Genomic DNA, 17,549 nt, shown 5'->3' on the forward strand with positions numbered 1-17,549 from the left:
AGCCTTAAGTTTACCTTTTGTATTCTTTTTGTGAAAGTATAAATAAAGCTGTCGTCGACACGACAGCCTTGGGATCAATCGAGTAGAAGAAAAAACTCGCAGTTCGGGTAGTGGACTGTATTTCTTCGGGTAATTCGTATCGCGAATCGAAAAATCCGGTATCGATAGCCAAGGTCGTCGAGTGAGCAAGTACAGAGTCCAGTTGGAAAGCCAAGTCGCAGGTTCGAGAGATGGTTCGGGTCCGGGTTCGTCGCAGATATCGTAAGGCTCGCTGGGATATCTTGTTCTAGTCACTCGGATGGCTCGCTGAAGTCGACTAGACTCGCTAGGGGGGAGACCGTCGTATTTATACCCGAGCGGCGGGAAGACGGCCTCCACTCAATTGGCGATAATTCAGGCGGTCTGGTGGTCGCTGGGTTTCAGAAACCGCACTGAATTATCGCCATTTTCGCTATCGATGTCGGGTTTTATTGATCGCTACTTATAAACTACTTAACTTACTATTTACAAATGAACCTAATTTACTCGGAATCGTGGTGCCCTAGTATTCGGTATGGGCTAGGGTCGCAAAAATCAACTTCAAAAATCTTTATTTCGGGAAACTTAACCTAAAATAAATCAAGTGATATCTACGCTTATGCAACATGTTCGTGTTCATGCGGTTCCTCCACCTCTTCACTGTGGGAGCGCGCATAGGTCACGGCAACCCACACTGCACTGACGCGTTTCGAACTCAACCAGAGCTCAAATTCAGAGCTCCAAACCTAAGACAACAGACTCGCAATGATGCCTTGCCACCTGTTCTTTTTAGTTTTATTTATTTATCATTTTATTTCATGCGCATTTTCTTTTCTGTTCTTAAAATGCAGCCTTATTTACCCGGCTCTAGAGTAAACTTGTTACGCTGTGGGACGGGCGCAGGCTGAAAATCAGCGCTGCAAGTTTCCTTTGCTCGCAGCTTATGCTGAGCCTAGCCCATTGCCACCTGCTTATATTTTTGTTTTATTGTGTAATCCTGTCTTATTTTCTGCCACAGATTAATGATTATTATTATTATTATTAATTAAAACTAACTTACAGTACTAATTTACAATAATCTTAGTCTAATTAGAATCTATATAATACAAGCTTAAATGTGGCATTATCTGAGAAAAGGTACCTTGTTGTCGGTTCTAGTTTCCGAGATAATCGCGTTCAAAGTAAAATGTCTTTTTACTCTTTATTAATAAGAAGGGTCTAAATTTTGATTTCACAGAGACACAAGTTTTTAAATCGATTTTTAGGATTCCGGAGCCAAACGGAACCCTTATAGTTTCGCCATGTCTGTCTGTCTGTCCGTCCGCGGCTTTGCTCAGGGACCATAAATGCTAGAAAGCTGTAATTTTGCACGGATATATAGGTAAACTGCCGACAAAATAGTACAATAAAAAATTCAAAAAAAAATGTTTATAGGGTACCTCCCATAGACGTAAAGTTTGGGGTGATTTATTATTCTCATCCAACCCTATAGTGTGGGGTACCGTTGGATAGGTCTTTTAAAACCATCAGGGGTTTGCTAAGATGATTTTTCGATTCAGTGGTTTGTTTGCGATATATTCAACTTTAAAGTGCAAATTTTCATTAAAATCGAGCGTCCCCCCCCCCCTCTAAAATCTAAACCGGTGGGTGGAAAAATTTGAAAAAAATCAGAATGGTAGTAAGTATATCAAACTTTCAAGGAAAACTATAACGGCTAAGTTTGCTTTAGAATTATTAGTAGTTTATGAGTAAATAGTAGCCTAAGGTATAAAATATACCTAAATTTGGAAGATTCCGTACAAAATATGAAATCCTTAAAAAAATATTACTTATTTTTTTGGTAAGGCTACGGAACCCTATTTTGGGCGTGTGCCGCTCTTGAATGCTTTCTGTGCGCTCGGTATCGGTTTAGAAGACGTGTCGGACGTCGGTACTTTGACGGCGCGTCATCATCATCATCATCATCCCAGCCTATACCTCCCACTGCTGGGTACAGGCCTCCTCTCAGAATGAGAGAGCTTGGGCAGTAGTTCCCACGCGGGCCCAGTGCGGTGCTTGTCGGCGCGTAAGAAACGTCAATCAGAATCATCATAAAATGCGTTTAATTAAAGTAAGGTAAATCATCAATAACTGGCCACCATTAGGCGGTAGCCAGTTAGGGCCTTATCACACTAACGATTTGCGGGCGAGTTAAAAGCGATGCGAGCGCGCAGCAAGTTCGCTTCGAGCGCGTAACGATTTTACCGCGAGCACGCAACGATATCGCCGCAAGCGCGCAACGATGTCGCTGCGAGTTCGCTGCGACGAAGACGCCCTATTATTATTATACGAAAGTCTACAATATGGCGTTTTTGGCACTAAAGCAGCGAACTCGCTACGCGCTCGCAGCAACGACATCGTGGCGCGCTCGCGGCGATGTCGTTGCTTGCTTGCGGCGAAATCGTTATACGCTCGCAGCGAATTCACTGCACGTTTGCCTCGCTTTCAACTCTCCCACAAATCGCTAGTGTGATAAGGCCCTTATAGACGATTTACGCCAATTTGTCATTTTTTTTCTATTCGACTGGATGGCAAACGAGCAAGTGGGTCTCACCTGATGGTAAAAGATTACCACCGCCCATAGACACCTGCAACACCAGGGGCATTGCAGATGCGTTGCCAACCTAGAGGCCTAAGATGGGATACCTCAAGTGCCAGTAATTTCACCGACTGTCTTACTCTCCACGCCGAAACACAACAATGCAAGCAAATAGCAGTTTTCACGGCAGGATTTGCGAGCAAGATGGTGGTAGCAATCCGGGCGGACCTTACACAAGGTCATAATAATAATAATAACGATTTATAGTTACAACTACAAATCAAAAGCATTTTTTTAGATCTTATCTTTAACTATGTCACTAAACATTTTACGTCCGACAATAAGGTACCTTTGTTGAGACAAAATTATAGGTTTTTGGTAAGAGTTTTAATACTAAAGTGTTCTTAAATTAAGACTATTAAAATTAATCGTAAGTTATTAGTCGTTTTCAAATGATATCACTTCATATCACTAAATATTTTACCACCGACGATAAGGTACCTTTTCAAAAATATTATAGTGATTGTACCAACTTTTTACTAAACTTCACCTTGAATTCTGAGACTGAAAAAACTAGTTTTTTAAGATTTGTTGAGTTGATTTGGTCTCATTTGGCTATTTTTTAACGTACTAAATATAAACGTTTGTTGATTTTGACTGTTTAATTACATTTGTAAACCACAAAGTTATTTTTGTTAAAGTATTTTTTTAATACATTAAACAACGTTAATTCAAAGCGGAGTAGTTCTTATTTCATGTCCAATTACGCATAATATTTTTCCCTTCGATAAAATCCAATGGAAATATACTATAAATAGAAAATTAAGTAAAAAATCCATCAACCTTTTTTTTACTTTATGCACTTTGGCAAGGTAAACTATAGGAAAACAGTTGTCCAATTACAAAATTGTTCTTGAAACCTGAAAGCCCGTACAATCTACTCCTCAAATAGCATGTTATCTATGTAACTTCCAACAACATACTTTTATGGGGTGTATAAGTTTGAATTCAATTTTCTCATAATCACCTTTTCTGGCTTTTGAGGTTCAACATTTTTTTTTAAATATCTATTAAACCTACATGCATGTTTCTTACATGGTTCGATAGCTAAATGTATGTAGATTATGGGGGATATCAATAACCCAATACCGCCAACAAGGTACCTTTTCCCAGATAACGCCACAAATCTAATTAGAAACTACTTAAAACTACAGCGTCGCGTGGCCGTCCGCAACATTTCCCCCCGCCGCATCCGCAGCGGAGGCTCCTTCTTCAGTCGGGAGAACAGCCAGCCGCGTCGTCGGCCGCCGGAACACGCCGCCCGTCGTGCGCACGTCCGCGCTCCGGACGCCACCATCCGGTCCGGGGAAGACAGCTTCTATGACCCCGCGCGACCGCACGTTCCGGGGCAGGTTGGCGTCTGATCCGATGGCGCAGCGCATAGTCGCGCAGCGCTGGCAGCCACTCGGTGTAGGCGGCGCGCAGCTCGGTGTCGGCCTCGCGGAAGCACGTAGCGTTATCGCTGTATATGAGGCGGGGCCATCCGCGTCGTGCCGCCAGGCGCCGCAGCGCCATGATCGCTGAGTCGGTTGACAGGCTGGCCACCGTCTCGATATGAACGGCGCGCGTCGTTAGGCACGTGAACAGCGCCACCCAGCGCTTCTCGTGCCGCCGTCCGATTGTGAGGGGGCCGAAATAATCGACCCCGCAGTTGGTGAAGGGCCGGCAGTGCGGCTCGATCCGAGCCCGCGGCAGCTCGCTCATCGCTGGAGGTCGGGCTGTCGCACGTCGCACGGCGCACGTGCGGCAGGCGCGCGCCACCTTTTTTACGGTGGGGCGCAGATGGAGCACCCACAACCGCTGCCGCAGGTCGTTGACCACCCGCTCGTTTGATGAGTGGGCGGCGTCGCGGTGCGCCTTCTCGATCAGAAGGCGCACGAAGGCGTGTCGCCCGTCGAGAATGACGGGCCTCTTCGTTAGGCCCGGCACCGGCGCGGCAGGCCGTCCTCCAGGACGGGGTCGAGCACGTAGAGGCGGCTCCGCTTCGGTAGCCTCTCCCCGCTTTGAAGGAGGCGAAGTCGTTCGTCTGGCACCTCCGTTGGCAGAGGTGCTCCGCACGTCGCACTAAGTCGATAGTTCGTTTCTTACAGCGCGGTTCGGTGGCTCGAATGAGTTTTTCGAAACTCGAAAATCGCGAAATCTCTGGTAGGTGTCCACTCGCGGTGACTTGTCACTCGCACTGTTATCGCTTGCACTCACCAATAAGCTGGCTTCTCGCATTGTCGGAGGTTCCTGCGGCCACTGGTTCTCTGGCAGGCGCAGAAAATCGGGCCTGGTGAACCACCGGTCGGTGGCGGCGATCTCGGGGGTACTGTCCGCTCGCGTAGCGTCGTCAGCCGGGATCGCTTGGGTCGGTACCCAGCGCCACTGCTCGGGCTGGGTCAGTTCGGCTATCTCGCTGAGCAAATGGCGTGTAGCGTTTGGCGTCGTCCCGTATCCACGACAACACCGTTCGGATGGTACAAGTGGCGGCGCCAGTCGACGCGGCAGGTGACGCGGCGGTGCTGCCGGTCGAGGCACCGGAATCGGGACCCGGTTGTCGCGTGCCCACCGCCAGCGCTCGTTCACCGCCATCTGCGCGACCCATTTGCAGCGCGGAGTTGGATGGCCGCCTCCGCAGGCGAGGCAATGAGGGCTATCGCGAATGAATTCGCCGCTAGAGGCGCTAGTGTAGCGTGAGGTCTCCGAAATGTCAAATCTCATAGTTTTTGGGTGAGCTACGCGGGTTTATTTTTAATTAGAATAAATTTGTGAATATTTTGCAATATCTGAAATTAATTATAGCAAATATACGTTCCGGGGCAATGAATGTCTGTGTTTTTAGACAGTTTTGTCTTTCGGAAACCTTTGTCCTCCCTTTTTTCCGAACAAAACGGGGACTATGCAACACTGTGGCATGCTCGATATTTTTATGGTACGGTTTTAAGGTGTATCAAATATGATTTTATTCTAAACTTTGTTTTCACGCCCGTAATAACAGACTCTGAAAGCCACACTTAAAAACCTCACGCAACAGTGCGCCATCTAGTGAGACAAAAAACGATAGCCCTCATTGCGCGCGTCCTGCGCCTCGGTGGTTTAGATCGGTCGCTGGATCGGCTTCGCTGGTTTGGCAGGCGTCGGTCGAGCCACCTCTCGTCGGAACGGCTGCGGCGGTGGCGGACTTCGTACCCCCTGAAGTGTAAGCGTATCGGAGGGCACGGTCCGCCTCGCGCATGAGAAAGCGCGAAAGTACCATGATCTGCGGATCCGTCGTGGTTATCTGCTCGGCCGCGTAGTCGCCGAAGCGTGCCCGGAGATGCTGGCTCAGCTTCTCCATGACATTCCGCGCGAGCAGGGGGCTGGCGAGGTAGCCCTGCTGCTCAATGGACCCCAGCACTGTCACTATGGTCTGCAACTTCACCGCGAATGTGTTGATCTCGGTGGCGGTCGATCCCAAGCGCGGCAGCTTCTTTAAGTCGTCCAAGGCTTTTGATGCCAGGACCTCTGGACGTCCACTGCCGCTGGGTCTGCATCACCGCCTCGGGGTTGGCGGCAGTGTGCAGCAGCGACTCCACTGCTTCGCGTGCGGGGCCGCGCAAACATGAGCGCAGCCGCGCCATGTTATCGTTTGGCGTGAAGCTGTACGCCTTCGACGATTCGTTGTAAGCCGCCTGGAACGGCAGCCACTCTTCCGCCGCACCGGAGAAGGCAGGCAGCTCGTACACTTGGCGCGGTGGTGGGCGCACCCGCGCCATCTTCTCCAGTGCCTCGGCGAGCTTCTCGATGCCTCGCTGGTGGCGAACGGCGCCGCTTGTGTTCGGCTCCGGTTTAGGCGCCTGTTGAGGCGTCGGTTGCTACGCCATGCTGCGCCGGAACCAATCATCCAGCTCCCCCCCCCCCCACGGCCGCCGAGGTGCGCATCAACGGAGAAGTAGCCCATTCATATCGCAGTCGTCGCATTTATTATTCGGTATGGGCTAGTGTCGCAAAAATCAACTTCAAAAATCATTATTTCGGGAAACTTAACCTAATTAAAGCTAAATTACAGTACTAATTTACAATAATCTTAAAATCTAATTAGAATCTATATAATAGAAGCTTAAGGGGCTGTTTCACCATCCATTGATTAGCGTTAACCGACGGTTAAATGTGATGCCGTCTCCGCCTATTTGAACAAAACAAATAATGAAACAGCCTCTAAATCTAATTAGAAACTAATTAAAACTACAGCGTCGCGTGGTTGTCCGCAACAAAGCAGAGGGTCGTGGGTTCCAGCCCAGCTCCGAGTTCTTCGGAATTTATATGCGGAATTACATTTGTAATTTATCATGAGCTCTTTGGTGCTGGCAAACATCGTGAGGAACACTGCACACTACTGCGAAGAAATTCAATGGCGTGTGTGAAGTTCTCAATCCGCACTAGGCCTGCGTGAGAACTATAGCCCAAGCTCACTCATTGTGAGAGGAGGCCTGTGCCCAGCAGTACGACGTAAATAGGCTGATGATAACGATAAATAAATAAATAAGTATGTGGGTGACCAGTTGCTTACCTGAAGTTCTAGGCTTTGGAATATCAATGGTGATACCAGCTGTCTTGTTCAAGGAAGCAATTCCAGCAGCTATTTCTCCAGTTGGAACCTGTACACCTGCAATCCCCCAAATATATAATTATAATATGATAAAACTAATTTATAAATTAGAATAGAGACTCGTGGACTCGTGGTGACAGCATAAACATTATTTATTTAAATCAACACAACGGTTGCTACACGGACTGACATGAGTTATGGTTTTCTCAAAAGAAGAGGTTTTAGTATAAAACAGGTCTTAACATCCTCCCTTTTTGGCAACCCTTAACGGACCATACCAATTTTCATTGCTATTGATTCAATCCGTGGCTTATGTAATGCCTTTGTCAGAAAATCTGCCAGTTGGAACTCGCTGGGTACATATTCTACGCATATTTCACCATCAGCAACGAGTTCTCGTACGTAAAAATGTCGTATAGCAATATGCTTGGTTCTTCTGTGAAGTTCTGGATTATGTGAGATCTTTATGGCTGCATCATTATCAACCTTCAGTTTGGGTATCTCCTTCAACTCAGATATTTCGCCAAAGAGCCTTTTGATCCAAACAATCTCTCTAGCTGCTTCACTTGCAGCTACCAGTTCGGCTTCTGTACTGGATATCGCAACACATGTTTGTCGTCGACTCGCCCAAGATATTGCTCCTCCAGAGTATAAACATAAAATACCCGACGTCGAGCGTCCGGAGCTTCGGTCTCCACCATGATCAGAATCGCTATAACATTCTAGGATTCCTGCATTGCATCTCTTCTTAAAAGTTATTCCATAGTCCGAAGTTCCTTTGATATATCTTAGAATACGTTTCAGCTTCTGGATGTCTTCTTTAGAAGGATTTTCTAGAGTTCGGGATACAACGCTTATAGCGTATGCTAAATCAGGTCTGGTTCCAACGGTCAAGTATGCCAGTGCTCCCACAGCTTCTCTATACGGAAATGAAGTAGGATCTACCACCTCTTTATCCAGATCTGGCAATCCATCTTTCTGTATAGGAGTGGTGACAGGTTTGCAATCGCTCATACCAAAGCGGTCTAAAACTTTTAGAGCGTAGTGCTTCTGTGACACTTTTATATCACCATTCTGATTCTTTATTTCTAATCCTAGAAAATAGGATGCATCTTTTATAGTGATTTTGAATCTTCTTTTCAACTCTCTAATAAACTTTTCAGAATCTTCCTGATTTGTTGCAGCAACCAGACCGTCGTCTACATATAGAGCAAGAATGATTTTGTTACTCTCACGGTTTCGAATAAACAGGCAGGGCTCAGTATCACTTTGTTTAAATCCAATAGTCTTCAAATAATCTACCATGCATTTATTCCAACACCGAGGTGCTTGCTTGAGGCCATATAGACTTCTCTTGAGTCTACACACCTTCTTTGATCCATCTGAGTAGCCATCAGGTTGACTCATATAGATTTCTTCGTTCAGTGAACCATACAAGAATGCGGTCGATACATCAAATTGGGTTAATTTTAAACCTTCATTTGCAGCAACGCTTAAGACCGATCTAATTGTCGTCATCTTAGCAACTGGGCTGAAAGTTTCATCAAAGTCGATGCCCTTTTTCTGTGTATACCCTCTTGCAACTAGCCTTGCCTTAAATTTGTCTAGAGAGCCATCTGCATTGGTCTTGATCTTGTATACCCATTTACAGGATATAGGCTTTCTGTCTTTTGGAAGGTCAACCAGTATCCAGGTTTTGTTTTCCTTTAAAGACTTCACCTCATTTTCCATTGCTTTGACCCACTGATCTTTATGCGGACTAGAAATTGCTTCTTTGTAGGTTTTTGGTTCATTGATCTCGTTAACATCATCAGCTGACATCATAACATAGTCTTCAAAACGATCAGGTTGTCGAATTTGACTTCTGTCCCCGTAGAGTCATTCTTGTAGCTATCTCAGCTATATCATCTACGTTATTTCTTGGAGCCTCAGTATCATCATTGTCATCATCATCTAAAGCATCTTCATAAAAAGGTGACCCTGGCAGTGATGCTTCTGAAGACGGCTGAAATGATTCCATACCTCTGTCTTGGTTTCCTACTTCCTGACTCTCAACATGATCCGGCGATGTGGAAGGCACAACTGATCTAGGCTCATCAGTGCTACTTGCAGTGCGATCCGAGCGGTTTTCAGTGCGATCATCCTCCCTTGCATTACACATCGGTGGTTCTGAAAGTGGAAAATAGATTTCAGCTGAGTGCTGCTCTGCTGAATCATCTGGGCCATAAGGAGTAAGTACTGACTCATTAAATATAACGTCTCTTGACCTTATGAGTTTCCCACTCTTACTTAGTAAGCGGTAGCCTTCATCACCGTCATATCCAATTAAGATGCATTTTTCAGCCTTTTTAGATAGCTTCGCTCTCTTTTGTTGAGGAATATGAGCGTAACATTCACATCCAATTATTTTTAGGTGACTGATTGCTGGCTTTTTCTTAAACCACAATTCAAATGGTGATTTACCATTTTCTGGAGTTGGGCCGCTTCTATTTAAAACGTACGCAGCAGTATTTATCAACTCAGCCCATGTAGCGAGAGGTAATTCTTCATGAGCATGCATCATTGTGCGGGCGGCTTCGACTAATGTTCTATTTTCACGTTCGCTAAGGCCATTTTGTTGCGGCGTGTAGGGCATCGTGAGCCTTTGCCTTATTCCAGCTTCCCGTAGAATGCACCTTACGTTCTCATTATCGAATTCACCTCCGTTGTCACTCAAAAATTCTTTTACAGAGTGTCCAGCCACTTTACATTCCTGTAACATCTGTCGGAGCTTTAGGTGAACTTCCGATTTCTGTCGCAAGAAATAAACGTGACGATACTTGCTGAAGTCATCCTTAAACAGAACGAAGTAACGAAATTTATTGAAGGAAGGCTGGAATGGACCACACACATCAGCGTGAATAATTTCTGCAGGTTCCTTAGCTCGTTCTCTTGTTCCAAACGTTTGCCGGTGAGTCTTTCCGTAAATACATCCGGTACATAGTTCAGAATCTAGACGAACTTTAATTCCAAGTTCCCGTTCAATAACTCCTTTGACGTGTTTCTTATTCTGGTGAGCTAACCGTTCGTGATAAAGTTGTAGTATATTATCTGTTGACAAGGCGTTCAGATCAGGAATTGACTTTGTAATAGTCTCTACATTAAGCTTGTATAAGCCTCCATTCTTCGTTCTTTTGCCAGTCAATATAACATGTCCATCAACTTTCAGCGAGCAGTGTTCCTTTCAGACATGAAAACACTATTGTTTAGTCTGTCTTGAGTGGCCAGCACAGAGAATAGGTTTCGCATAATATCAGGTACGTACCAGACATCACAGAGTCTTAGCCTGGACTCTTTGCCTTTGATAACAGTTTTCAAGTCAACAGTACCTTTGCCAATAGCTTTGACAGTAGCTCCATTAGCGGTCGTCACTGTACGAGAATCAATAAAATGCTCGAAACTAGAGAAAAAATCGTTCCGGCAAGTGACGTGACTAGTAGCTCCGTTGTCAACAAACCAACTTGATGCATCATAGTTCATAAGCATTGAGTTAACATCCGTAGTAACTGGCAAGAGCATTAAGTTCAAATTGCTTGATGTCTGTTTATTTTCTGGCTTTGCTGGTTTCCCGTCAGCTTTCCATTTATGACATTGTCTGACCTTATGACCGACTTTTCCGCAGTATCCACATTTCTTCTTTGCTTTATTGCTATTCAGTAGCGCCAGAGCTTCTTCAGGACCTTCATTCTTCAATGACATAGCGCGTTCATACGCACAAAGTTGCGTAGTCAGATTTTCTATCGTTTTGTCTGTCTTCGACATCAACATCCAGCTCGATTTGAAAGAAAAATATGCTTCAGGTAGAGTATCGAGAATTTTACAGATTAATAAGATATCTGGTAATTCGGATTTGTCTATCTTCATTAATTCAGTTTTCAAATCTGACCAAATGGTTTTGATTTTGGAGACATGAGTCGTGATGTCATGTGACGGATCTTTACAATAGCCGAAAAACTCCATACAAAGTGCGTAACTCTTGTCTTCAGACTTGCCGTCGAATAACCGATGTAATTCATCCCAAACTTCTTTAGACGAGTTAAAACGCATGATCTTTTGAAGAGTTTCGTCTGACATATTTGCAGTAAGCAGTAGTAATGCGGAACTGTCAATTTTGTTGTAATGATCGAGAGCTGTATTGTACTGAGAAATTTCATCGGCTTTGCTAGTAGTAGGTTTCACAGGTTTCTCGAGGGTACCGTTTACCGCATCCAATCCACCGGGCATACCTCTAAGTAGTAATGTTGCCTTGAATTTCCATGTAGACCAGTTTTTTACACCTTCCAGGTGACCGATGTCAATTTTGCAACTAGGTGATTGCATTTTGAATCTTCGTCTTCCCGGATTGATTTGAAACTTGGTTTATTACACACTCGATTTATTTATTACTTTCACTCGATTCCTTACGATCTGCTACCATGATAAAACTAATTTATAAATTAGAATAGAGACTCGTGGACTCGTGGTGACAGCATAAACATTATTTATTTAATCAACACAACGGTTGCTACACGGACTGACATGAGTTATGGTTTTCTCAAAAGAAGAGGTTTTAGTATAAAACAGGTCTTAACATAATATTATATGAAAACAGCTATTTGTATAGTATGCTATAAATTGGGTTCAAGCAGTTGCAAAATTTGTTTCAAGATCTTATAGAATTTTTACACCTCAATGACTGATTAAGTGAGTAGAAATGTTGGACAGTTGGACAACATAAAGAGAACTTATCTCAAATCTACAATACATACTTTCACTCATATAGTAATGTATGTATGTATGTAAAGCTCTTTATTGTACAGAAAATTTAATTTTAATTCAATTTAATTTTTTTTTTTAATTCAAACTACATATACAATTTTTTTTTTCAAAAATGGTGCTACTTTACAATAAATTACACTGACTCCTACACTAGGCAAGGCCTGTTCTGTAGGTAACCAATTTGTATGTTGGTTAACAAAACTGAGGCGGAAAGTTAATACATTTTACCATATTAATTGTTAAACCATCTAGATTATTTATTATTATAAATTTATATTAGTGAACAAAGGTCGTAAGGTCTAGTCGTAAATGAGGTACTTTCTAAATTTAATCGAAATTATGTGATCTCTTCCAGTTGACATTGAGTTTCGGTTAAATTCTTGTGTTTAGATGACAGATCGACTAGTGGTTAGAGAACCTGACTACGAAGCTTGAGGTCCGGGTTCGATTCCCGTGTTGGGGCAGATATTTGTATGAAAAAATACGAATGTTTAAGTATGTTTAATTATATTTATCCGTTGCTTAGTACCCATAACACAAGCTTGCTAAGCTTACTTTTGGGACTAGGTCAATTGTGTGAATTGTCCCGTGATATTTATTATTATTATTATTATTGTGTATCAATTTTTTTGTTTATCTAATGCTGGTTTCCGAATAAAAACTATAGTTGGCAAAAGAGCTTTTACTAAAAATGGCATTTTTTTACAAGCTTTTATTTAGTTTCACCTGTGACCTGTCCCGTTGTCTGTCTCTGTCTGTAGTCAAATCTTGCAAGTATAATTTGACCAACTCCCAGTTGTCAGATTGACTTGAAATTTGGAATACTTATGTAAATCGCGTGACAACACAATAATCTGGTAGTAACATCCTAGTAGTCCAGCCAGGATCGTCTCCGCAGGGCGGAACTCTTCAACGGTTAATAGCATCGACTTGAAATTTGGTATACAAATGTAATTTGGGTGACAATGCAAGTACAGTCAACAAAAAGTACAGTCAGCATAAAAAGCTTGTATTCAAAATATTTTTTTTATGGTTAGGTTATTAATAGAAAACTTATTTGTTTTCGAGGTACGGTACATACCCTAAAAAGTAATATAAATACATTTTTTTTAATATAGTAGTTAAATAGAAATGTATTGTGTCCTGTATTGGCTGTCACATATCTTGCTTGTCACAAACATAAACCTATTATACTATTACTTATTTAGATTAATTGAAAAAAATAATTTGCCAAAACTAGTCAGTCTCCCATGTTGTCATGAGGCAATGAAAATTTTACTAACAGAAGTGAAAATGGTAAATTATGCAAATCCGAGTAATCAAATACAGGCACCCAACAGAATGCACACATTTTCATCAATAATAGTGTATTCCAAAATTGATTTGCTTGGTTCGCATACACATAACTGTATCTACTTACATCACCCACTTCAATATGAGTCTGTTTAATAAACAACATTCGCATGAAATTACCTGCAGTGCTTGTTGTAGGCAAATCTGTATTAAAGGTGTCTATTGTCCTTGCAGCAGATACTTCAATTTGAGTTGAACCTGTATTACAAACAATAAAGTTATTAGAATCTGGCCAGCAAAAGCTGTCCACGCATTTTTTACCAAACTTTAATCTGGTATCATTTTTGAAGACTGTCAAAATTGACATATTGACATTCCACATCAAATTTGTTAAATAATAAATAAATAAATTCTAACCCGGCTTAGATAGTTTCGATATTTTCTGCTCTAAGAAATAAATTAATTATTTTTTGTTCAATTCAACTACCATTCTCAAAATGCAAAATGTTATAAGATTATGTTATAATTAAAATGTTAGAAGATTATATTCAATGACAATCTGGTCAAAATGGTCCAAAATTGATGCGTCTGGACTGTACATAAATGGACACTGACAAAAGTCATAAAATTGACCAAGGGACTCCTAAAGTACATCTCAACTTTCACACATTACTATAATTAATGTTGGTGTAGCTTGAAGTCTCGAAGTAAATTTAAGATCTGGAAATTTTTAATAATTCTAAGTATCAACATTGTTTTAACAGTGTACAGCAAGAGTTGTCAGCCTCATTTCTTTTAATTTGCCGCAGTTTGTCTGGTACAGCTTTCGTTGGCCAATATAAGTCCATCATCATCGTCAGCTCCAGCATATATACAATATGTATATACACACCACTGGCCACAGGCTTCCTCACTGATAGGGAGGGCCCAGTGGCCAGTGCAAGTTGGGGACTTCACACATACCACTGATCACAAGTGCGTGCAGGTTTCCTCACCATGTATTCTTTCACCAAAAAGCTTATGATTAATGTTATTTCACACATAAATCCGAAAAAACTGAGAGGTTTGAATCAACAACAGGTGGTAGGACCACCCAGATTTCTATACCACCTTCTTGCTCGCTAATCCTGCCATGAAGCAGCAGTGCTTGCCTGTTGTGTTTCGGCGTGGAGAGTAAGACAGCGTGAAATAACTGGCACTTGAGGTATCCCATCTAAGGCCTCTCGGTTGGCAACGCATCTGCAATACCCCTGGCGTTGCAGATGTTTATGGCGGTGGTGATCTCTTACCATCAGGAGACCCACTTGCTTGTTTGCTATCCAGTCAAATAAAAAAAACAACAAAATTCTGCTTGTGAGGTCATAAGTCAACTACCAGACTACCCACCTACCACCTGCGTATCATTATAAATGCAAAGTATTTCTTTATATATACATACCTGGTAAGTTAAGCACGGTATTGCAGCTTTGCTCAATCTCTGTTTATCATAACAATATTTTTTTTCTAATTGTTGTTGACTCACTGTCCTATTCTTGAAAATGTATTTGTCATCGAACATTCTGACCCCACATTCGAAATCTGTCTATTTCCTTGGCTGGATCCGGAAACACATGAAAACTTACACTATAAATAAAAATAATATGTCACTCTTTTTTCAGATTCGTGTAAAGCACAATTGCGCACTTGTTCTTATATGTGCACTTGTGTTTTATCCTCATGAAAAAATTTGCACTTGTGCTTCAAAAGGGATAAAACCGGCCAAGAGCGTGTCGGACACGCCAAAATAGGGTTCCGTAGCCATTACGAAAAAATTAAGTAATATTTTTTAAGGATTTCGTATTTATACGGAATCTTCCAAGTTTTAGGTATATTTTATACCTTAGGCTGCTATTTACTTTAACCTACTTAATAATTCTCAGCAACTTGCCGTTATAGTTTTCTTTTAAGTTTGATATACTTACTACCGTTGTGATTTTTTCAAATTTTTTTGATCCACCCGTTTTACATTTTACGCTGACGCCTATTTTAATGAAAATGTGCACTTTAAAGTTGAATATTTCGCAAACAAATCACTCAATTGAAAATTGTCTGCAAACCCCTACTGGTTTTAAAAGACCTATCCAACGATACCCCACACTAAAGGGTTAGGATGAGAAAAAAAATCACCCACTTTTGTCTATGGGAGGTACCTTAAAAAAAATTTTTTATGACTGTTTTTTTAATTCGAGTGGTGGCAAACAAGCATACCATTGTACCATTTTTTGTGGCATAGTGTTTGATAGTCCGGGCAAAGCGCGGACGGACGGACGGACAGACAGACAACAGACCAGACAGACGGAGGACCGGACGACGGACGGGACGGACGGACGGACGGACAGACGGAAACGACAGACAGAAGACAGACAGACAGACAGACAACAGACAGACAGACAGACAGACAGACAGACGACAGAGACAGACAGACAGACGACAGAACAGACAGACGACAGACAGACAGACAGACAGAGACAGAGACAGAAGACAGACAGAGACATGGCGAAACTATAAGGGTTCGTTTTTGCCTTTTTGGGTCCGGAACCTAAAAACCGAACCCTAAATGATCACTATACATGATCTGTCTGTCTTTTAAGATCCTTTTTCATCAGGGACATAGGGCTCTAAGCATAATTTTCCACACGGGACAATCTTCAATGTGGAGGTAGCATGCCGAAATTAATATCAATACTCAAACCTGGTTGGTGTGCAGTACCTTGAAGCTCAGTAAAAAATTAAACTTCGAAGTCAACCCAATCAAAATATACCATTAAAAAAAAGGTGTTTCCATACAAATACCTACAAGTTGTCCTTAAAACTTGAAATTTTGTATAAAGGTAGCTTTATAGCAGCATCAAAAAAATCTGAAAATCTTAATTTTACAGTGACAATATAAAATACATTTGACTTAGGCGCAGGGTTGCTGTATTTTTGTTAAATCTTAATTTTACACTTACAATTTTTTACCAAAATTAAGGCATGATGGCACATATTTTAAATGATGTTATCAATAGAGTAAGTTAAAAGAAGCGTATTTAACTTGAAGAACTTTTCTCTGTAAATCAAAAATGGCCGAAATAAAGGTACCCAGTGTTAAATTTTTTGCAAGGAGCCGGGGGCTTGGAAATTTTTGGCAAAAAGAAGTCATGATGACACATGTTTTTCAATGATGTTATCAAATAGAGTACGTTAAAATAAGCGTATTTACTTGAACACAACTTTCTCTGTAATCAAAAATGGCTTGAGATAAAGGTACCCAAAGTTTTTAAATTTTTGCAAGGAGCCGGGGACTTGAAATTTTTGGCAAAAAGAAGTCATGATGACATATATTTTAAATGATGTTACTGTATAGAATACGTTAAAATAAGCGTATTTGTTAGACAATTTTTTCTCTGTACTTAAAAATAGCCGAGATATAGGGACCCAAGTTTTAATTTAGGTTACAAGCAAGCGAGCAGTGGTTAGTATGAATTGTGTCCACAACACACAAGCCGAGCCGAGCGAGCGAAGCAAGCGTACCGCGGCAGCGGCCGGCGAATTGCCAGAACTGAATTAAGCCGTTAATCTTAGTATTGTTGAAATGAAATGAAATAATTTATTTTGCTTTAGACAAGGTAATAAATGGTTTTATAAAAATGTGTTAAGGTGCAGTGACACATGAAACCAAAAACACTGGCATGAAAACATTAACTTATTAAATAAGTTCACTAAAAAGACAATTAATTTTGTATATAAATAAATAATCTAAATTGAATAATAGTTTTATTAATTTATAGATCAATGTAACCTGTGATAAAGTCAATTTTATTTTAAATATTCTTTAATTAAATAAATGCTTTGTCTTTAAGCCACTGATATAATTTAAATCTGAATTTACTCCTGGGCAACTCAGCTATGCGTTAGGCAACTTATTAAATATCGTATTGCCCTTGGAAAACAGTTTCTCTGCAATACAAGTGTGTGTTAGTTTTAGGATAAATAGTTTATTGGGTATTGGTATTAAAATGGCACACTTGCTGTTTGTTTTAGTGCTTTGGATGTAATTTGACAGTTACATATTCAAAAATATATAAACAAGGACTATCAGTAAATTCAACCGTTCAAACAGTGGTTTACAAGTAGTTAGAGGGAGGACATTACATATGCTACTTATACATTATTTTGGACCAATAAATACTCTATTATGTCTACTGAATTTCC

The 17,549-nt window shown here is 41.6% G+C and overlaps 2 protein-coding genes across 2 annotated transcripts in view; both read right to left on the minus strand.

The window, feature by feature from the left end:
• Positions 1–17,549, minus strand: part of LOC141443769 (uncharacterized) — a 138,196-nt gene that overhangs the window by 91,537 nt on the left and 29,110 nt on the right.
• On the minus strand, positions 5,809–14,772 carry LOC141443867 (uncharacterized). The gene is made up of 4 exons (XM_074109230.1): positions 14,755–14,772; positions 13,497–13,574; positions 7,188–7,283; positions 5,809–6,615 (listed from the first exon to the last, which is right to left on the minus strand). The coding sequence occupies exon 4, from the start codon at positions 6,391–6,393 to the stop codon at positions 6,019–6,021; it is 375 nt and encodes a 124-aa protein (XP_073965331.1). The 5' UTR covers positions 6,394–6,615; positions 7,188–7,283; positions 13,497–13,574; positions 14,755–14,772; the 3' UTR covers positions 5,809–6,018.

This window comes from Choristoneura fumiferana, chromosome 28 (genome assembly GCF_025370935.1).
Source record: "Choristoneura fumiferana chromosome 28, NRCan_CFum_1, whole genome shotgun sequence".
In the NCBI taxonomy this organism is placed as follows: Eukaryota; Metazoa; Arthropoda; class Insecta; order Lepidoptera; family Tortricidae; genus Choristoneura; species Choristoneura fumiferana.